The sequence below is a fragment of the Trachurus japonicus genome, chromosome 21, assembly GCF_045865225.1.
Source record: "Trachurus japonicus isolate A0001 chromosome 21, Traja_1.0".
Taxonomy (NCBI): domain Eukaryota; kingdom Metazoa; phylum Chordata; class Actinopteri; order Carangiformes; family Carangidae; genus Trachurus; species Trachurus japonicus.
The window spans coordinates 6,349,593-6,371,573 of record NC_140927.1 but is presented as its reverse complement, the minus strand read 5'-3'; the positions used below and the strand labels follow the sequence as shown (position 1 = coordinate 6,371,573).

At 44.1% G+C, this 21,981-nt stretch overlaps 1 protein-coding gene across 1 annotated transcript in view; it reads left to right on the top strand.

Moving 5' to 3' along the window:
* Positions 1-14,426: 14,426 nt before the first annotated feature.
* LOC146964699 (rho-related GTP-binding protein RhoE-like) overlaps positions 14,427-21,981 on the top strand; it is a 13,562-nt gene continuing 6,007 nt past the window's right edge. The window contains exons 1-2 of the mRNA XM_085766121.1: positions 14,427-14,646; positions 14,733-14,820. Of these exons, the coding sequence (XP_085622247.1) occupies positions 14,542-14,646; positions 14,733-14,820 (193 nt within the window). The 5' untranslated portion in view covers positions 14,427-14,541. The remainder of the gene's footprint in view (positions 14,647-14,732; positions 14,821-21,981) is intronic.

Here is a 21,981-nt window from a genome sequence, read left to right as displayed (position 1 = left end):
ACTGACTTATCCAGACATCGTGAACTATCTAATTTTTGGTATTAGTGCATATACTACTGTGGCAGTACTGTCCCACCATGATTACTTTTAAGCGACTTTGGGGAACTTTTTTAGGGGGGCGAGCAAGTGTTTACATCCGCGATCCTCCAAAGATGGCGCCCAATGTCCCACGGCGTGACGTAACTTCACATTCTCTATAGTCCCATGGTCCACGAACAAATAAAATTGCATTTAGACAAAGACAAAATGTTAAACATAGCACAGACAGTACATCACATAATGGTTGCATTAATTAGGAGGAGGATGGTAAAAAAAAAAAAAAGTGCATTTATAGTTGTTGTAAAGTGTAAAGTTTGAGATTCATTAAAGTGCATCAACAGGCAGTATCTGTCATAAAGTGCTCTTTTTAAAGTGCTTAAGGTGAAGTGCCTACAGTTGTAAATAAAAGAAATAAAAGATAAGACTACCCTTAATGTTCACTGATCTGGTTTTTACTTTTTACTGATGTTTTTAGCTGTTTTTGAAATGTTACGTATGTTGAGCTGGGTAGTGTGTTCCATGTTGAGCAACCAGAAATGGATCAAATCAGGACCTTGGTTAGTCCTGTGGTGCTGATAGAAGCTCTGCTTGCAGGTTAAACTCAGACATGTTTGTCCAGACTCACTGAAAAAAAAAAACTTGGAACACACATTCCACTCACCTAATGATTGCAGCCTCAGTGTGCTGGCATCATGTGCATCATGCAAGCTGCTTTGTGTTGAGCACTGCTCTTTTCCTTTAGTGGCTCAGTGAGAGATGATACTGTATATTGTTGGTCAACCCAGTTTTCCTGTCCTTTATGTTTGCAGGTCTTTCAGAGGCTCTTACCGTATGGAACATGATGGTCACATAACCGAGGGGGGGTTCAGAGTGGTGTGATGGGTTAGAGGGGCAGTTTGTCCCCTCAGGGTCCCTCTCCCTGCTCTTTTCTCAGCACTCTAACATGCTCTTAGAAATGGATGTCTGCTTTGTCAGTGGCTCTCAGAACACTCTCTCTCTTTCAGTTGTTATTTGTCACTTTCAATCATACCAAAGCATTCAGAGGCTTTCCACCCCAGTTGACAGACCTTAGCATATAGCATCAGTAGACCACTTCAGATCTGAAGACCCTCAGCCCTGGGACTCTACTCTGTGACACATAGCAAGATGTCAGTGTGGTGACCATGCAGCCTGCTGTATCAACTGTTTAAGGCCAGACACTACGGGCAAAAACACAGTTTTTTCATGCACTGATCAATTTTGAGATTTTGGGCTATTTTTCTTCCTTAACATGTATTCTCTCAGAAAAGTCAAAAGAAATGGTAGAACATCCACATTGAGGTGGTTATTTTACTTCATTTAGTCTCTTTCGTCAGCACATACTGTGCTGTGTCTGTTGTCTGACCCATGTCATGTCAGGTGTCATGTAAAGCTCTCTCTCACCTGAACGATGTAGGCTCCAAAAATTGTCATCTCCTCCGTGTCCGCAATCAATCGTGAAAGTATGATTTACATTATCAATCTATGGAATTTTACAAGTCTTTAAAGGCCGTTTTCTCAAAATGAGTTTTTCCCCGAAATATCCACTTCAGCACCACTTAAAGCAATACTTAGCAATACCTTTCTGGAACTTTTGCACATTTCTTTGTCTAACTTAACATGCTATTAATAATCTGATGATACATTAAAATGTAAGAGAAACCCAACAGGGTTAAAAACTGATCATTTTTTCATTCTCATATAATTCTGAGAAAAGTCTGACCAATAATATTATTCGGTCCGATTAATAAGATTTGACGAGCGACCGAACCTACTTAATATGTAATCACTTTGTGCACCCCTCTCCTCCTCTCCCCCCTCCCGACCAGGAAGAATGCTTATTGACAGAGCAGCAGGACATGAGCAGAGGAGACTAGAGGCAAGGCAAGGCAATTTTATTTGTATAGCCCGTTTTTACAAACAGTTTGTCTCAAAGGGCTTTACATGGCATCGTAACAACATCCTCTGTCCTTAGACCCTCACATCGACTGAGGAAAAACTCCATGGAAAACCCTTTTAACAGGGAAAAGTCGGAGAAACCTCAGGGTGAGCAACAGAGGAGGGATCCCTCACCCAGGACGGACAGACGTGCAATAGATGTTGTTACAGACAAGAAAACAGTTTACAGTTTGTCACAGAATGTGCGAAATATGGAAATGTTAGCAGGAGTTGATGAAGGCAGTCTCTGGTGAGGGGGGGGGGGCGGGGGGGGGGCAGGGAGAGCTGGCCAGCTCGAAGGGAGGGCTGGGTGGCAGACTGGTCCATGGGAAGGAAGGGGAGGCCGGTCTAACAGCAGGGGAAGGGGTGGGAGGGGGGGGGCGATGCAGGCGGCGGCTGGTGCAGAGAGATGGAGCTCCGGTGGATCTGCGGAAACACAGAGAGAGTGCGAGACACCAAGGCCAAACTACAAAGTACAACAGAAAATGACAGTTCAAAAATATACTGAGGAGAAGAGAGGAGAGGAGAGGAGAGGGGAGGGGAGAAGAGAAGAGAAGAGAAGAGAAGAGAAGAGAAGAGAAGAGAAGAGAAGAGAAGAGAAGAGAAGAGAAGAGAAGAGAAGAGAAGAGAAGAGAAGAGAAGAGGAGGAGAGGGCTCTGTGTAACCAGATGTGTCCCCAGCAGTCTAAGCCTATAGCAGCGTAGCTATAAAATGGTTCAGAGCTACCTGAACCAGCCCTAACTAAAAGCCCTGTCATAAAGGAAGGTCTTAAGTCTAGACTTAAATGTAGTTAGAGTGTCTGCCTCTTTGACCCATGGAGAGAGCTGGTTCCACAGTAAAGGAGCCCGGTAACTGAAGGCTCTACCTCCCAGTCTGTTTTTAGAGATACTGGGAGTCACTAACAGACCTGCATTCTGGGAGCGGAGTGCTCTGGTAGGACAGTAAGGAATGATTAGTTCTTTCAGATAGGTTGGAGCTTTATCATTAAGAGCCTTATAAGTCAGCAGAAGGATTTTGAAGTCTATTCTAAATCCCACAGGAAGCCAGTGGAGAGAAGCTAAGGTGGGAGAGATGTGCTCTCTCTTCCTAACTCCTGTCAAAACCCTCGCTGCAGCATTCTGGACCAGCTGGAGACTCTTTAGAGAGTTTTTCGGACATCCTGACAGGAGAGAGTTGCAGTAGTCTAGCCTAGAAGTGATAAATGCATGTACTAGTTTCTCAGCATCACTCTGGGAGAGGATATTCCTAATCTTAGTGATACTGCGCAGATGGAAGAAGGCGGTCCTAGTCACGTGCTTTATGTGGGAGCTAAAGGAAAGGTCCTGGTCAAAAATGACTCCAAGGTTCCTCGCGGTAGTACTCGGGGTCAGGGTGATGCCATCTAGAGTAGCGATCTGATTGGAGAACGTGTCCCTGAGATGTTTAGGTCGAAACACAATAACCTCAGTTTTATCTGAATTCAGTAGCAAGAAGTTAGAGGACATCCAGGATCTAATGTCTTTCAGACAGTCTTGCAGATTGATGAGGCGGCTTCTGTCATCTGGCTCCATGGACGAGAGTTGCGTATCATCAGCATAACAGTGAAAATTGATTGAGTGCTTCCGGATGATGCCACCTAATGGGAGCATGTAAAGAATGAAGAGGATTGGCCCTAAGACTGAACCCTGCGGTACACCATACGTAACTCTGCTATACTCTGAGTGGTCGTTATTAACATTAACAAATTGAAACCTGTCAGATAAGTATGACTTAAACCATTTTAGGGCAGTTCCTTTAATCCCTATTTCATGATCTAGTCTCTGCAGCAGGATGCTGTGGTCGATGGTGTCGAATGCAGCACTGAGGTCCAAAAGTACAAGAACAGAGACGAGACCTCTGTCTGAAGCTATAAGAAGATCATTAGAGACTTTGACGAGTGCTGTTTCAGTGCTATGGTGTTCTCTGAATCCAGATTGGAAAGCTTCAAAGAGCTCGTTGCTGTGCAGATGTTCATGTAGCTGCTCCAGGACAATCTTCTCAAGGATCTTAGAGATGTAAGGAAGGTTGGATATAGGCCGATAGTTGGCAAGGACATCTGGGTCAAGAGAAGGTTTTTTAAGTAAAGGGTTAATGACAGCCACCTTGAAGGCCTGTGGCACGTAGCCTGTGGCTAAGGAAAGATTGATTTGGTTCAGAAAAGAAATGTTAATTAAGGGGAAGACATCCTTAAGTAGTCTTGTCGGAACTGGATCCAGCAAGCATGTGGCTGACTTGGAAGAAGTAATTGCAGAAGTTAAGTCTGACAGGTCGATGGGAGAGAAGCTGTGCAAGTGTGTACCAAGTCTGGGAGGTGCTTCTATGGGTACCGTAATCTGTGGGCCATTACTAGCAATTTTTGTTCTAATATTAACTATCTTTTCGGTAAAGAAAGTTAGGAAGTCGTTGCTGCTGAGAGTTGGAGGGATGGATGGCTCAACAACACTATGGTTCTTGGTCAGCCTGGCCACAGTGTTGAAAAGGAACCTGGGGTTGTTCTTATTCTTTTCTATTAGAGATGAATAGTAATTGCTTCTAGCATTACGGAGTTCTTTTTTATATATTAATAAACTATCCTTCCAGGCTTGACGGTCTTCCTCATGTTGGCTGGAATGTGTTTTCCTTTCCAGCTGTCTGGTCTTCTGTTTCAAAGCGCGCAAGTTTGGGCTGTACCAGGGAGCTATTCTTTTCTGATTGATAACTTTCTTTTTGAGGGGAGCTACAGCATCAAGTGTTCCAAGGAGTGCTGCTGCAGTGCTATCCACAAGATAGTCCACCTGTGTGGGGGTGAAACCAGCATAACTGCCCATAGTATGGTTACAGAATGTGGTGAAGTCAGCATCACTGCCCATAATATGGTTACAGGATGTGGCAGCAAGCTCTGCTGGAATAAGCTCTTTAAATCTAGAAACAGCAGTGTCAGATAGACATCTACTGTAGCGGGATTTTTTCCCAGGTAGGATATAATTTGTTAAAGTAAATTCAAATGTTATTAAAGAATGGTCAGACAAGACGGGGTTCTGAGGAAGAACTGTGACATGGTCAGCTTCTATTCCATAAGTAAGTACTAAGTCAAGGATATGATTAAAAGTGTGAGTGGGTTTGTTTACCCTCTGAGAGAAGCCGACTGAATCCAAAAGTGACTTGAATGCAGTAGCCAGACAATCATCATCGACGTCCACATGAATGTTAAAGTCACCTACTATAATGACTTTGTCTGAACTCATTGCTAAATTTGACAGAAAGTCAGGGAATTCTTCTAGAAACTCAGAATAAGGTGCAGGAGGACGATACACTACAGCAAGTAAGAGTGGTTTTTCTGCTTTCCAGTCTGGGTGAGAGAGGCTGACAGTAAGGCTTTCAAATGTATTATATGAACTATTATGTCTAGGGTTGATAATCAGATTTGACTGATAAATAGCAGCCACTCCTCCTCCTCGGCCTGTGTTACGAGGCACATGACAGTTAATGTAACTAGGAGGGGTAGATTCATTCAAACTAACAGAGTCACAACACACACAAGAAAGAAGGTTTTTGGAAATAAATAGTTTTTTAAAAGACCAATAACTGCAGCCGCAGCTGGACGCGGAGTTTCATGTCTGATATTGTAACATTGATAGTGAGCAGCCCCGAGTGATACGTAAACACAGGAAGTCACATGTGCAGGGCTTAAAGTAAAAAAAAATCCTGAGCCTGAACTTTTTTTCCAAGGAGCGGGGTGCAGTGGATCCGACGCATACACATTATAGGCAATTTACCAAACAACTTTTTGGCATTTTGCTTGGTAATGTACACAGGGTTCATACACATTTTAACCAACAAATTTCCATGACTTTCCCATGACTTGGCAACAAGTTTCCATGACATTACAAGACCACTAAAACATCAATATATGCATGAAATGTATGAAAACTATGTAAAAAAAAAAAAGGAAAAAAAGTGGAAATGTCAAAAAATAGATCTAATGACAATGGGCTTTATGCACAGCTCCAGTGGCACCGCCAGCCGGAATCCTGTACGCACTGTGCGTACAATTTTTTTCATAGGTGAAAAAAAAAGAAGCAATTTTGTTTATTTTGAGGGGGTGTGATAAATACGCTTGTTGTTTGTAACAGGCTAAACCTGCTCAGTTCATTGATTGTTAAACCAATCACTGGAAGCCTAATGTAAAAACCAGTGATTGTCGTTTACATCATGTCATCTGTCTCTTTTTGATTTCTGGCGCCTATTTATACTACCGCTATGTGATGATTACGCCCGGTCCAGTATAGAAATGTCAAAAAGACAGATGAGCCTTTTCCAGGCACTTGAAAAAAAGAGAGAGATCCAAACCCACGATCACAAACACGCAGCAGAGCAGCGATAATGAAGGTCTCTCCTCTCTAGCTCCAAACTCACTCGTCTGCACCGCGATTATGGACTCATAGGCGCTGATTCCAGGTTGAGCACCCACTGGGGGAGCCTCGGCCCATCAGCTGTGTGTCTGTGGGTATGTGTAGCCCGTATGTGTGTGTAGCCTGTGTGAATATGTGTGTTAATCTCTCACGCGCTCTGTTAAGATGAATAAACACAAACCGCTGCAGAGCGCGAGCCTGGCACAGAGGTGCGCGCTCTGGCGCATCTGGCACAATCGGTTAACGGCACCGAAAGGAAACTGGCTCCGCTCCGCGACTATTTCGCGTCCGACGTCGATGTTAAGCACACGTTGTTATTGATATTGTAGCGTCCGAGCCGACGTAACTACAACAACATAACACAAACTTATCTGACAGCTCTCACTTCTTCCTCTGCTCCTCCTCACTCACTCACCTACACACACACTCACAGACACAGCTGTCTTCCTCACACTCACCCCGACCCCTCAGTTTCTCATCCAACCATACCCTACCTGCCCGTACACATTCACAGTCAGTCAGAAATCACAGAACTTAAACATCATAACAACAACATTACTGCGGGGTCGCTACAATATTTTCAGTTGTGCAGTATATTAATGAGCGACAAGTCCCATTGTTACGTGGCATGATAAGCACACCAGTGTTTGTAGAGCCTGGTGTGCGACCCCCCCCCCCGATTTTTTTTTTTTTTTTTTGTAGCCTATTTGCCGTTTCTGTGCGTAGCCTACATTGAAATTGAATCCTGGCGGCGCCACTGCACAGCTCCACTACTTCCTGAGCTCAAGCCAGCTTCATTATTACATACAGACAAACTAATTAATCCAGGTGTGTCTGACCTCACAACAATGGTCATTCCCCCCCAGAAAAAAATGAAATGTGATTTTAACACATTGAAGCATTCTGGTGTACTCTGAGAAGAACATGAAGGGAGCATTTGTTTCAGATAAAAAAAAAAGCACATTGAGTAGGCTACTGACTGAGGTTCCTATAGCTTAACTGTAAGGCAACAAGGCAACAATGGCTTGAGTGTATGAAACTGAACTCAACTGGTCTAGTGGGGAGCAAAAACAAATCTCATATTTTAAATCTAGGGGTCTGGACCAGCCCTTCAAGGGCCCGTTTCCTCTGCTATGGGGCGTGGGGGGGACATGCACGGGGGAAAAAAACGAAACCGAATGCACGCCGTTACGTCCGCTCGGACCACCAGGTTCGTTTGTGCCGACGTCAACAGCGGAAAGAGACCCGACGCTACTTGGCGTATCACTGCCTCCAGCGAGTGAGTCACGTCACCGGGCTCATACAGTATGCGAAGGCAGGCCAGGGTTGTCTTGATGACACATTTAGCTTTGTCTTTGTCCTCCGTCTTCTCCAGCCATGAACTTCTCTGTGTGCAGCCAAATATTGTGTGTGTTTTTGTTTTTTGTTTTTTCTGACATTTTCAAACGGCGGAGATCCGGCACGGTGCCGGAATACTTTAAGCCCTGCATGTGTCTATAAAGCATCCAGTGCTAACGGCTAGGCTACTGTTAGCTCTGGGAGTTCTCAACGGTCCGGGCCCCTGCCCGGCTCGTTGAGAACTGTAATCTGTAACAATCACTTCCCCTGCGTCTCCAGTAGCAGTAGGCTAACAACAGTTTATTATAAAACTCATCAGTCATCATCACTGAGTCCGTTTATACGGTTTAAAACTCCGGTGTTGTGTTTGTTTGTGTTGTTCCCGTTTCACTCGCGTTCCTGTTCTGTTTACCGTTGCCATGCCAACGCATGCAGCAGGGAGGGAGGGGGCTCGTGGAGGTGGGTGGGACTTGTGAGGGAGGTGGAGCTGTTGATTTTCAAATGTTTGTGCTGTGCTGAGTGAAATGCCAGATCGGTAAGAATTGCTTTAACCTTCCAGTTTATTCCTATCTATATTCTGAAGGTTTTTACAGAGGGGATTGATGATATATTATTCACAGCCTGATTTATACAACATTTTATTCCTAAAAACATGGCAAAATTAGATTTTTTAGGGCTGGTGCATAGACTGTAAAAAGAATGGACGTAGCGTCCGTGACGTCACCCATTGGTTTTGGGGAGTCGTTTTTGTGACTCAAATATGGCGGCCTGAACAGCGCCATGTTGGATTGGCCGGCCGAGAACCCGCCCACTGGCCTCGAAGCAGCTGTCCACGGAGCTGCTCGGACCTGTCACTCAACGTTTCCGCGCCCTAATTGGCCAGAATTTTAACCTAATAACAGTAAAACGGTAGAGTTAAAAAAAAATTCACCCCCCTCAGAGTGTGTGCGGGCGTAGAAACTATCGATTGAGACGAAAAAACGTTCTGACACCAGGCTTTTAACATGTTTACTGAGGATGTAAAGTCGCCGATTTTAACATGGGGGTCTATGGGGAATGCTCCCTTCTGACACCAGCCCCCAGAGGAATCCGAGGGGATTGCAGTTTTTTGAACGCGGAAGTGAGCTTCACTTCTCAGACCCACAACTGCCCCCTTGGGCTGGTGACAGTATTTTCTCATTTACAGAGTGATAAAAAGAAATATCCAAAATCCCCTCTGTAAAAACTTCTGACTCTAATATGTCAACAAAATAAAACAAGAATTTTGAAAGTGGCTTTATCCATTTTTCAGATTTTGGTTCTGGAAATGTATGCAAATGAGTGCATATTTTATCAGATATCGCCTCATTTACATATTTAAACATAAAATTTGACAAAACTTGTAGTAGGCCTATCCTACAAAAAATATTTGTCTTACGTAATGTCAGTGATAAACTGGGGAAGTTTCATGGGGGTCTTCATAAATGATCTTCTTGACAATGCAGGTAATTTTCTTTCATATGATCAGTTTAATAAAAGAAATATGGACAATTATGTGACACTTTTAATCAACTGCTCTCTGCAGCGCCATCAAATTGGAGGAGGAAATAAAAAAACTCTAGTGACAATCAGCAGGTTAGTGTTCCAGTTCTAAAAACTCTTAAATGGTTAACAAAAATTAAGATAAATAAAATTATGTATAATTTTTTCGTATTTAGCAGAGGTCTTTTATTTTTTCCACATGCAGCTTGCTCCTTTTGGGAAGACGAGATTAACACTTTGATTCCCTGGAAAGATTATTTTAGGTCTATTTATACAATAACAATTGATTGATACTCTACAAATCATTTTTAACACTAACCACTCTCCGTTATGTAAATTTTGCAATGAAGAAGTGGAGGACCAGCTACATTTATTTTTTTATTGTACACATGTAGTCAGATTGTGGTTAGATATTGAAAAGTGGCCAAGACCCAAATTTTGAATTTACACCACTAAATATTTTGTTGGGAGTACTGGATGCAAAATGCCCACAGATTGTAAACATGATCATTCTTTTGGGGAAAATATTTATATTTAATTTAATTTACATCTTTGAACTTGGTTTATTTTAGAAATACAGTACGTTGCCAATTTCTTTTGGAAAAAAATATCGCAACAAATCAAGATATGGTGGAAATCCATAACAAAAAATGTGAAAAACTTACGTTTGAGTAATATTAGTTACTATTAATTTAATTTGAGTAGTTTTACATCTATCCCCGGTGCGTGTTGGACTCCGGCAGGGCTGCCCTTTGTCACCGGTTCTGTTCATTATTTTTATGGACAGAATTTCTAGGTGCAGCCAAGGGCCGGAGGGGGTACGGTTCGGGAGCCACTTGATTTCATCTCTGCTTGTTGCAGATGATGTGATCTTGTTGGCTCCCTTGAGCCAGGACCTTCAGCATGCACTGGGGCGGTTTGCAGCCGAGTGTGAAGCAGCTGGGATGAGAATCAGCACCTCTAAGTCCGAGGCCATGGTTCTCGACCGGAAAAAGGTGGCTTGCACCCTCCAGGTTGGGGGAGAGTTCCTGCCTCAGGTGGAGGAGTTTAAGTACCTTGGGGTCTTGTTCACGAGTGAGGGGAGAACGGAGCGCGAGATCGACAGGCGGATTGGTGCGGCGGCCGCAGTAATGCGGTCATTGTATCGGTCCGTCGTGGTGAAGAAGGAGCTGAGCCGAAAGGCAAAGCTCTCGATTTACCGGTCGATCTACGTTCCCACCCTCACCTATGGTCATGAACTCTGGGTCATGACCGAAAGAACGGGATCCCGGATACAAGCGGCAGAAATGAGTTTCCTCCGCAGGGTGGCGGGGCGCTCCCTTAGAGATAGGGTGAGGAGCTCTGTCACCCGGGAGGAGCTCGGAGTAGAGCCGCTGCTCCTCCACATCGAGAGGAGCCAGCTGAGGTGGCTCGGGCACCTGTATAGGATGCCCCCTGGACGCCTCCCTCGTGAGGTGTTCCGGGCATGTCCCACCGGGAGGAGGCCCTGGGGAAGACCCAGGACATGCTGGAGTGACTACGTCACTCGGCTGGTCTGGGAACGCCTAGGGGTCCCCCCGGAAGAGCTGGAGGAAGTGTCCGGGGAGAGGGAAGTCTGGGGATCCCTGCTCCGACTGCTGCCCCCGCGACCCGACTCCGGATAATGCGGCGGACAATGGATGGATGGATGGATGGATGGATAGTTTTACATCCCTTTTTGTTGTAGTTGTTTGTTTGTTTGTTTGTTTGTTTTTTACTTCTATGTCGTTTCGGTCCTGTTTTATTATGTTGTGAGGTTTGTTCTGTCCTTTGTTTTCTGTTTGTCTGTTTTGGTTAGTGTATTGTCAGTGTATACATTGTGTATGCTATTGCCTGTTTCCATTAGAGAAAAAAAAAAGTTTAATGCTGATATCTGTTATTTAAATTTTTTATCCTATTCACCTGTATTGTCTCCCCTTAACACTCTTGAGGGGAGACACCGAGACAGCAGCTAGGTCATGTATTGACATTGTTTCAGTGTCTTTTCCAAGTTGGAGAGTGAGGGGCTTTGTGAGTGGCTGAGTGTCTCCCCTAACCCACACTGATCAACCCTCCCATCTCCTGTCTCCATGTATAACTCCTCTTATCACTGTTACCATTTATACAAATATTCAGTTCACAGATTGACTGTGCAGAAAGCATGATAACTGATGAAGGCTTAAAGCAGAAGTAAGTGATATATTTGTGTTAATATAAGTCTTAAATAGTTATATCTTCCGACAGCAATCACTTACATAGAGTGTTTGGTCTGAAACACGGGTCTCTCAGTCCCTCTGCTCTGCTCTGAGCCGAAGAGAAAACATTTATCGTATCCTACAGTTTTTATCCAATGAGGAGAGAGAACGGCATGCAGGGCTGTGTGTGCAGCCAAGGAACGCCGTGAATGTGGCGACGTAGGGACGAGGACTGTGGTGCGTTCAAGGAAACTCGTATTTTTCCGACCGTGAAGTGGTACCAGATCGATCTGGTACGAGTTCACCGGTCGGAAGTTACGAGTGGCCGTTATAGTGACTTTCACCGGTAAAACAGGTCGGAAAAACACGAGTGGGTTGCCTGAAACGCTACAAAGTTGTGAGTTGTGACTTGAAGCTGTAATTTACGATTTCAAAAGCCTGCCTGGAACGCAGCATTAGCGAAAACGACCGGACCACTTTAATTCACATTAGTACACTGTGACAAGTTATCATACTTGATTCATTCTGTCAGCATTGAGGAGTTAAAGACTGATGAAACATGTTGATTTGATCCATCCAAACAGGAGCCTCAAGCCTGCACCACTCAAAACCCTGTGACTCATGCCATGTGATGTTATCCTCATCCTCACCTGCAAAGTCATTACAGTAATGGTCAAGTACCATCAGATCATCATATTCAAGCTCTTGGTTCCTCATCATCCTAACAGAACCCTCCACTGTCTAAATGCAGGTCTACTTTAGAGAAGAACGGGAGGTAGAGGCTCCTCTAGGATTACAGGTTTACTATACTATGATGTTGACTGTGGATGATAGATAGACAGACAGACAGACAGACAGACAGACAGACAGACAGACTCTGACTCATTACCATCAGTCTGGAGCTATTCAGTGTGTTCACCTCTGTTTTGGACATGTGAAAGGATTTAGCAATACCTAGTGATCTTTGTATTGATCACTTCTTTATAAATTCTTTTCCCACTTTTCCAGGGATCTGATTGGTAAATAGTTTGATTATTGGTCTTGATGGGTATTGATTTGTGCATCAGATTCCATGGTACAGTAGTAAAGTAAACCACCCTCACAGGACTTAATATCCAAACCTGTGATACCTCAAATCCTGCTTTACACACACACACACACACACACACACACACACACACACACACACACACACACACACACACACACACACACACACACACACACACACACACACACACGTACACTGAGCCTCCAGTGATGAATGTGTGTGCATGTGAAGGGATGAACATGACTGTGACATGGAGGGGAGCTGGAGGCGTGTTGCCCTCACAAATGTCACTTTCCATCCATTTCTCTCCTCCTCAGCCTCGCTCCTGATTGGTCAGGATAAACTGTCACCTGATCATTGTTTCAGTTGCCCTGCTTATTTTTCTTGGATTCTAGTATTTCACAGAGACCCACTGACCTGTCATATATGGGACTCTGTTCAGAAGAAAATGTGTTTAAAGTTTCTGGAGACTTAAGACGAGGTTCTGCTCTCTGTGTGTTAGTTTAAATATTTGTGCTATGCATGCCATTTTAGTGTGGTAGCAATTGGAAAAAACTGTAATGCTCATTTCAGACAGTGGTGCCTTCATCTGACCAGACGTCACTGATCTGGTCTGTATTCAGTAGAGTCCTGGTCTGAGGTCCACATGCAAACACAAGTGAGAAACTTCTTCAGTTCTCCTGGCCCCGGGGAGAAGCATGTGTCTGCAGACCCGGAGACCTGCACAGTCAGACCCCCGCACTTATGGACCTGCACATTCAGACCCCTTGGTTTTTTGCTACAGCGCCACCTGTTTTGTGTGGTAATGGTTACAGATATGACAGATACGAAATATGGACATATGTGTGTGGGCCAACGTGTTCATAAAATATAAAATGCCATGCTTGTGGAAACGTTGGCCCACATAATTTTATTTCTGTTTAATTTAAGTGGATAGTATTAATAGTATCTTGGTTTCATTAACTTAAACATAATGTGCCGGCCAAACGAGCTTCCAAAAAAAAGCTAAGCTTGCTTAGTCTAAATATTATATTATATTACTGTAGTATTTGATGCGCATATAAGACTATCGTTCGATACTCACGTTCCTACTGCCATCCATATTGTCCATATTTTGTATCTGTCATATATCTGTATCCATTAGCATACAAAACCAATAGTAACCCAATGCAATAGAACAGGGGTGGCAAACTCATTTTAGTTCAGGGGCCACAAACAATGTAATTTGATCTCAAGTGGGCTGGACCAGTGAAATAATAGAACAATGACCTATAAATTAAAGGAACTTTGAATTTTTCCCTTTGTTTTAGTACATTATTAAGATGTTTACAGTTAGTTAACTATCCTTTTACAAAACATATTATGAACAACCTGAAATTTCTTGATAAAAATATGTAATGTTCTAATATGTAATCCTCATACTTAGCAAATTCATCCTGAGGGCCGGATTGGACCTTCTCCCGGGCCAGTTTTGGCCCGCGGGCCGCATGTTTGACACCCCTGCAATAGAACATTTAAAAGCATTTTATTTCATCATAGGCTATTAAAAAAAGTTTAAAAGTGTTCCAAGCTTCACAAACGATTAGGTCTTGACGTTTTAATTGGATTTTGCCAGGTCCAGACTGTGCAGTTGCAATTTTACAGTCAACCACTAGGTGACATTAAGGGGTCTGAACCTACAGTCTATGGTCTGAACCATAAACTGTATGGTCTGAACGTGCGGGTCCACAAGTGCGGGGGTCTGACTGAGCAGGTCTCCGGGTCTGCAGCCATACTATTGGCCCCGGGAGATTCTCATTCTGCTCGGGGCCCCATGAAGGCCCCTCCCTTCTTCCTCATAGGCCAGTCCCTAACGGGGTTCCCACCGAGGAGCCCACCCCGCCCCGCTGCCGGGGAGGAGCCGCTGGGCTGGACCCACAACATCCCTGATGAGGATCCACACAGCGCTGCCGGACTCTCTGAGACTAGTCTCCAAGAAGCGGAGCTGCAGGACTGGATCTGGTTGAGGACGTTGCGGGTCTTGTCCGCGGTCAGGATGGACTCAGACAGTCCGCTCCACTGTAAGATCGTGGTTGTTGGAGACAGTGAGTGCGGGAAGAGCGCTCTGTTGAACGTGTTTGCCAAAGACTGCTTCCCCGAGGTAAGAGGTCCCGGTGCTGATCCCGGTCCCTGTCCCCTGTTCCTTACGTCCACGGACGTCCTCTCACTGTCCCATGTCCTCCGCAGTGCTACGTGCCCACGGTGTTTGAGAACTACACGGCCAGCTTCGACCTGGACCTGCAGCGGGTGGACCTCCGGCTCTGGGACACCTCAGGTGAGCGCGAGACCCCGCAATGAATGAAGGGTGGTTTACTTTACTTTACTTTACTACTGTAAATCACCATGGAATCTGATGCACTAATCAATACCCATCAAGACCAATAATCAATATTTACCAATCAGATCCCTGGAAAAGTGGGAAAAGAATTTATAAAGAAGTGATCAATACAAAGATCACTAGGTATTGCTAAATCTTATCTATCTATCTATCTATCTATCTATCTATCTATCTATCTATCTATCTATCTATCTATCTATCTATCTATCTATCTATCTATCTATCTATCTATCTATCTGTTATTTAAAATATAATTTATTTATATTTATTTATGAATAGAATATTAGAATAGAATAGAATAGAATAGAATATCCTTTATTGTCATCATACAATCCATGAAGAAATTTGCTGAAACCCATGGATATGTTAATTCAATACATTAATTAATTGCCAGTAAATTATTCATTTCACAGTGATTTATGTCTGTTATTAATGTACCACTCTGGGCTGGCACTATAGCGCTGCATCCAGGGACCAGCCAACAAGCAGGTTTATGGTGCTGTTATCCTGTTGTATGTCACCAGCTCAGACAGACCCTGACCCAACACAGACCCAGGTCTAGGCTGCTGTTGCTGATGATCTGGAGCACAGTTTATTTCAGGTTGACTGTGTCAGGTGTTTTATAGCCACTAGTCCTGAACCCTGGGACCTGGTCTTGGTTAGCCCCCAGGCTGTGACCCTAGTGAAGAAGATGAAGCCTGTAGTAACCTGAGACTCATGTGTACACAGCAGAGATGGTCCTGTCTGTGCCTCAAAGCAGAGCTGATCCTGGTCTCAGTCCTTTGCTGATCCTAATTCAGTGTGGAGTGAAGGAAAGTAAAGGAAAAGGATCTGGACACTGACCCGACAGCTCCCAGATGTTTTAACAACCATCCTCATCAGATCCTGCTGAAGGAGCTTCTCTCCATATTTACATACTCTTAAATGTCTTCTAAGGTGGTTGTATTTATACATGATGATGTGATAGCCTGGAGGAAACATGCCTCTCTGTTGGATTTGTTTGGACCAGACAAACACTGTTAGAGCCGAGCCGTAACCTCTGAGGCTGAGAAATGAAGCCAACACTGACGTACCAAGAACAGCACTTCCTGCACCGACCACAACAGGCCTAAGTTACAATTGTATTGTTTAGCCTGTTTAGCTGTACTGTTCTGTAGTGGTTGGCTGGCTGAGTGTATGCTGCCACCAGCTGGCATGGCTTTACATGTGCCCCTCTTTTTTTTGCATTAGCTTTAGGGTTTAGGGTCGGGTAAGGAGATGGTGGATGCTTGAGCAGCTCACTCTGATTTTCAGACCTGATGGTGACATAACAGAGGCTACGTCCTTCTGTATCTCCAGCCTGTGTTCGACAGTTGGTGTAGATGCTACACCTGAGTGTCAGGAGCATCTGTAGAACAAGACTTCATCCACAGCACACAATCAGTGATGATGCTCCAGAGTGGCAGCATCTGAAATCTGGTGAACTGGCCCTTTAAAGGCAAGGCAAGGCACGGCAAGGCATCCTTATTTATATAGCGCATTTCATACCAAGGCAACTCAATGTGCTTTACATAAAGACAAAACATTAAAAAAGAACAGCACAAAACAGCATAGAAACAAAAAACACAGAGTTAAAAGAAGGAAAAAAAACGTAAAATAAAAGAAAATAGATAAAGTTTAAAGTTTTTAAAAAGAGCTCAACTATAAGCACATGACAAGAGAAATGTTTTTAACCTGGAACAGTTGGGGCTGATCTCAGTTCTGCTGGTAGTTTGTTCCAGTTGTGTGCAGCATCACAGCTAAATGCTGCTTCACCGTGTCTATGTGCCCCATTATCTTAAAGGTTAACACAAGTTTGACTTTTCTTATTTAAAAAGTAGTTTGACATCCAGCTGCAGAACAGGGGGGGCTGCTGGGAGTTGGGGAAGGGGTGCTCATGCCTTCACAGTTTCAGCTGGTCTACAGTTGGGGACTTGGTGTATTTCTCAGAAAACATGTGATTTGACTGAGCTGATGTTCCTTTGTTATGTTCTCTTACGAGAAGCAGCAGTGTGTGTGTGTGTGTGTTGGGGGAGTGGGCTGCTGGGAACATTTCATATGTCGGCTGCAGTGAAATCTGACTCTGAGTTTCTATCTAGCGCTGGTAGACATTCCAGACAGACGGCGTCACCGTCTTTCTGTGGAACTCTGTGCTGTTGGATAAATCACCCCTGCTCCACCACAGGCAGCCCCTCCCTCACTTAATCCAGGGTGTTTAGATGACACACTCCCAACTTTGTGTTTCCCCTAACCCTAACCCTAAGACTGAAGGTGGACTGCAGATCTGAATCCCCCTCCTGTTGCTCTTGGCTCTGCTCTGACACTCTGATCATACATTGATGAAAAGCTTCAGCAGAGATGGAGATGTGTTTCTTTCTCTGAGACACAGGGATGTTAACTGTGCTCTCAACACAGAGGTAATCCAACCACAGAACACAGGGCAGTTAGCTCACTGACATACCTGTACATCACATCAGTGGAGATCTCCTGTATCCTGCCGTGAAAGCCAAGCTTCTTGAGATTCCTGCTCTGTTTTTAGGCTGGAAGGTTCCCATGGAAAACTTCATACCTCAGCAGGGCCGTCTCCAGGGCCCCGCTTTGTTTGTTTAACATCAGAAACCTGCCCCACCACATCTCTGTTTACATGTGCACATGGAAAAATGTGCGGGGACTCTAGAGGACTCTGAGGTTGTGTGTTGTGTGAATCAGAACAGAGAGATCCAGAGCCAGATGTGTAAAACTGGCTTTTTGTGTTGCACAAAACTAGAAATGTAGAAGAAGTGATGCGTTCACATGTGTTTTCACTTCACTGTAAGTTTGGATAACTGTGTGTTCACACATTCGAGGGAATATGCGGGGTGACACATTCTGGTTATACATAGGTCTACTATCAAACTGCTCATTTGGTTTAATCATTTCAACTGCCATAATCAAACCCTCTGACCATTAGGATGTTGATTGTAACTGACAATAACTGACCACACACAATGAAGCAGCAGGTTCAGATACTGGATGATGGAGAAAACCAAGCTCAGTAACTAATGAGACATGAGACTGAACAGAGCAGCTCACTGTTAGGTAAAAACTTGACACAGACTGTATATAAGATTTATTTAGTTTAATACATTTGTTTCACTCGCCTGTAGGTCTGTATCGTCATGTGATGATGATGGCAAGGATATTTTATTTGTATAGCCAATTTTTACCAACAGTTTGTCTCAAAGGGCTTTACATGGCATCGTAGGAACATCCTCTGTCCTTATAGTGCAGCAGATTAATTGCATATTTCAAGAGAATCGTTCACTTTGGTATAAAAGCATGAAATTTGTCACATACTCTCTAAGGGTCACTTTTTGGGAAAAAGACGTTGGCCACGCAAAAATTCAAAATTGCGGCCATTTTTTCAAGATGTTCTGTAGTCTAGTAGGAAGAGGGGGGTATCATGTATCCCCTGGAAATATACTTCTGAACAGTGTTTCTAGATTTAAAAAAATGTGTAGAAAATGATGAGCTATGTTAAAAAGTTGTCAGAATGTCCCATGTATCATTTTTATGCAAATTAGTGCCGCCATTATCGGAAAAACCTAATTTCACTATATCTCAGCCAATATTGCAGATAACTGAACAAATAAGGTGTCTAGACCCATGTTTTGGGGGTCAGAGATCATAATAAAACTATTCATAAAGTGATCACATGTTGGTGCCATGCTAGTAAGCAAACCTAACCCTTTTACCAATTACAAGACGCCAATATTGGAGATACCAAATAAGGTGTCTAGACAGAGGTTGTTGTGTGTTTAATTAACCAAGGTTTATTTGGATCAAACATCATAATAGAACTCTTGTTGATGTGACCACTCTTCTCTTTCCCATGCCAGATAAACAGTCAAGTAAATGGTTCTCCACTATGCATCACTCATCATCGTTTTCACTGAAATCATCAGAGTTAAACTCATCCTCTCCTTCCTCTTTCTCCTCCTCTTCCTGTTCATGCTCTCCAGTGTCATGGGGATCAACCAGTGAAGTTGGTAGGATAGGACCACAGGACCACACCGGTTTCAACACTCCTTCATCAGTCTTCATCCATCCCTGCCCCTCATCATAGGGTTTTGGTTTTTCCAGAATAGGTTCATCAGCTCGCTTGTACAAGGCGACACGGTAGTTCACACGTCGGCCATGTGGCTTCAGAGCAGAGTGGCATGGAGGAAGGCGAGCCACGTCAACCTTAGACTTGCAAGTGAGTTTCTTGTCCTCCCCCACCATGTGGCGTAGCAACTTGGCACGGACAACATCCACTGAAGACTCACAACTCTGTCCAGACATCAGACAGGTGAACTGCTCCAATTGCCTCAGCATCTCAGGCTTGACACTCTAGCAGTCACTGAGTTGACTGAATACATGAAACCTGGGATTCTTCTTCAAGGGCCCCACCTTCTTTCTCCCTTTGATGGCACTGGTACAGTCTTCTCCACTGGACACAGAGAACCCAAGAAGAGTGGTGCGGTGGTCTTCTCCCAGGGATTCTGCAATACTACTACTGCCTGGCTTCCGGTGCACCTGTCCCCACTGATGTTGATATGGACGTGTTACAGTACGAGCAGAAACTGTGGGCAAGGCTGCTAAAGCTGACTTCATCAGACCCCTACAGTGTGAAGATCCAGGAAGCTTCTTTAACCCAACACCAACAACTTCTCAACATCTCTGAGCTTGCAGAATCCCTGGGAGAAGACCACCGCACCACTCTTCTTGGGTCCAGTGGAGAAGACTGTACCAGTGCCATCAAAGGGAGAAGGAAGGTGGGGCCCTTGAAGAAGAATCCCAGGTTTCACGTATTCAGTCAACTCAGTGACTGCTAGAGTGTCAAGCCTGAGATGCTGAGGCAGTTGGAGCAATTCACCTGTCTGATGTCTGGACAGAGTTGTGAGTCTTCAGTGGATGTTGTCCGTGCCAAGTTGCTACGCAACATGGTGGGGGAGGACAAGAAACTCACTTGCAAGTCTAAGGTTGACGTGGCTCGCCTTCCTCCATGCCACTCTGCTCTGAAGCCACATGGCCGACGTGTGAACTACCGTGTCGCCTTGTACAAGCGAGCTGATGAACCTATTCTGGAAAAACCAATGATGAGGGGCAGGGATGGATGAAGACTGATGAAGGAGTGTTGAAACCGGTGTGGTCCTGTGGTCCTATCCTACCAACTTCACTGGTTGATCCCCATGACACTGGAGAGCATGAACAGGAAGAGGAGGAGAAAGAGGAAGGAGAGGATGAGTTTAACTCTGATGATTTCAGTGAAAACGATGAGTGATGCCTAGTGGAGAACCATTTACTTGACTGTTTATCTGGCATGGGAAAGAGAAGAGTGGTCACATCAACAAGAGTTCTATTATGATGTTTGATCCAAATAAACCTTGGTTAATTAAACACACAACAACCTCTGTCTATTTGGTATCTCCAATATTGGTGTCTTGCAATTGGTAAAAGGGTTAGGTTTGCTTACTAGCATGCCACTAACATGTGATCACTTTATGAATAGTTTTATTATGATCTCTGACCCCCAAAACATGGGTCTAGACACCTTATTTGTTCAGTTATCTGCAATATTGGCTGAGATATAGTGAAATTAGGTTTTTCCGATAATGGCGGCACTAATTTGCATAAAAATGATACATGGGACATTCTGACAACTTTTTAACATAGCTCATCATTTTCTACACATTTTTTCCAATCTAGAAACACTGTTTAGAAGTATATTTCCAGGGGATACATGATACCCCCCTCTTCCTACTAGACTAAATACAGAACATCTTGAAAAAATGGCCGCCATTTTGAATTTTTGCGTGGCCAACATCTTTTTCCCAAAAAGTGACCCTTAGAGAGTATCTGTGCCAAATTTCATGCTTTTATACCAAAGTGAACGATTGTCTCACTAATCTGCTGCACTATTAGACCCTCACATCGACTGAGGAAAAACTCCATGGAAAACCCTTTTAACAGGGAAAAATCGGAGAAACCTCAGGGTGAGCAACAGAGGAGGGATCCCTCACCCAGGACGGACAGACGTGACATAGATGTTGTTACAGACAAGAAAACAGTTTATAACACAGAATGTGGGAAACATGGAAATTATTAACAAGAATGAGGCAGCTTCCATTGGGAGGAAGAGCAGGGGGAGCAGGCGATGTTTAATGGGAGTACTGGATGGCAGGTCGGTTTAACAGCAGGGGAAAAAGGGGGGTGGGGGGGCGATGCAGGCGGCAGCTGGTGCAGAGAGATGGAGCTCCGGTGGATCTGTGGAAACACAGAGAGAGTGAGACACACCAAGGCCAAACTACAAAGTACAACAGATAAAGATAATGACAGTTGAGGAGAGGAGAGGAGAGGAGGGGAGAAGAGAAGAGGAGAGGAGAGGAGAGGAGAGGAGGGGAGGGGAGGGGAAGAGAGGAGAGGAGAGGAGGGGAGGGGAGAAGAGGAGGGGAGGGGAGGGGAGAGGGCTCCATGTTTATTTATTTAATTTATTTATTTATTTAAAAGGGACAATACACATTAATGAACATTCGTACATGTGCACAAATGTAAATGCGTCAGAGTTAGCAACTTGCTAATTTGCATCCGTAGTCCCTTGGCAGGTAACACACAAACAGACAGAAATGCACAAGAATTATACAGTGGTTCACAATCATATACACAGTCATACCTATACATAAAGTGCATGTGATCTATAAAGTGCCTGGTATAAAGTGCCAGTTTCTAAAGTGCAAGTGCAAGTTTAAATAGATAAAGTGCAAGTCTAAATGGATGGATCCAGAATGTGATGGCCCGCACCCGCCGCCTGGGGTGGACCAAGACATTGGAGACTACAGTAGCAGCAGTTACAGAAGTGCCATTCACACACATACTTACAGAGATAAATTGCAATATAGAAAAATAAGACAAATGCAGTGCATGCATACATACGCATATGTAGGCATGCACTGCACAATAACAAGAAAACCAGACGAATGACCACACAAAAAACAAGGCAAGTGTAACCTGATTTGTCCCCCAGCAGTCTAAGCCTATTTCAGCGTATGGAAGTATTAT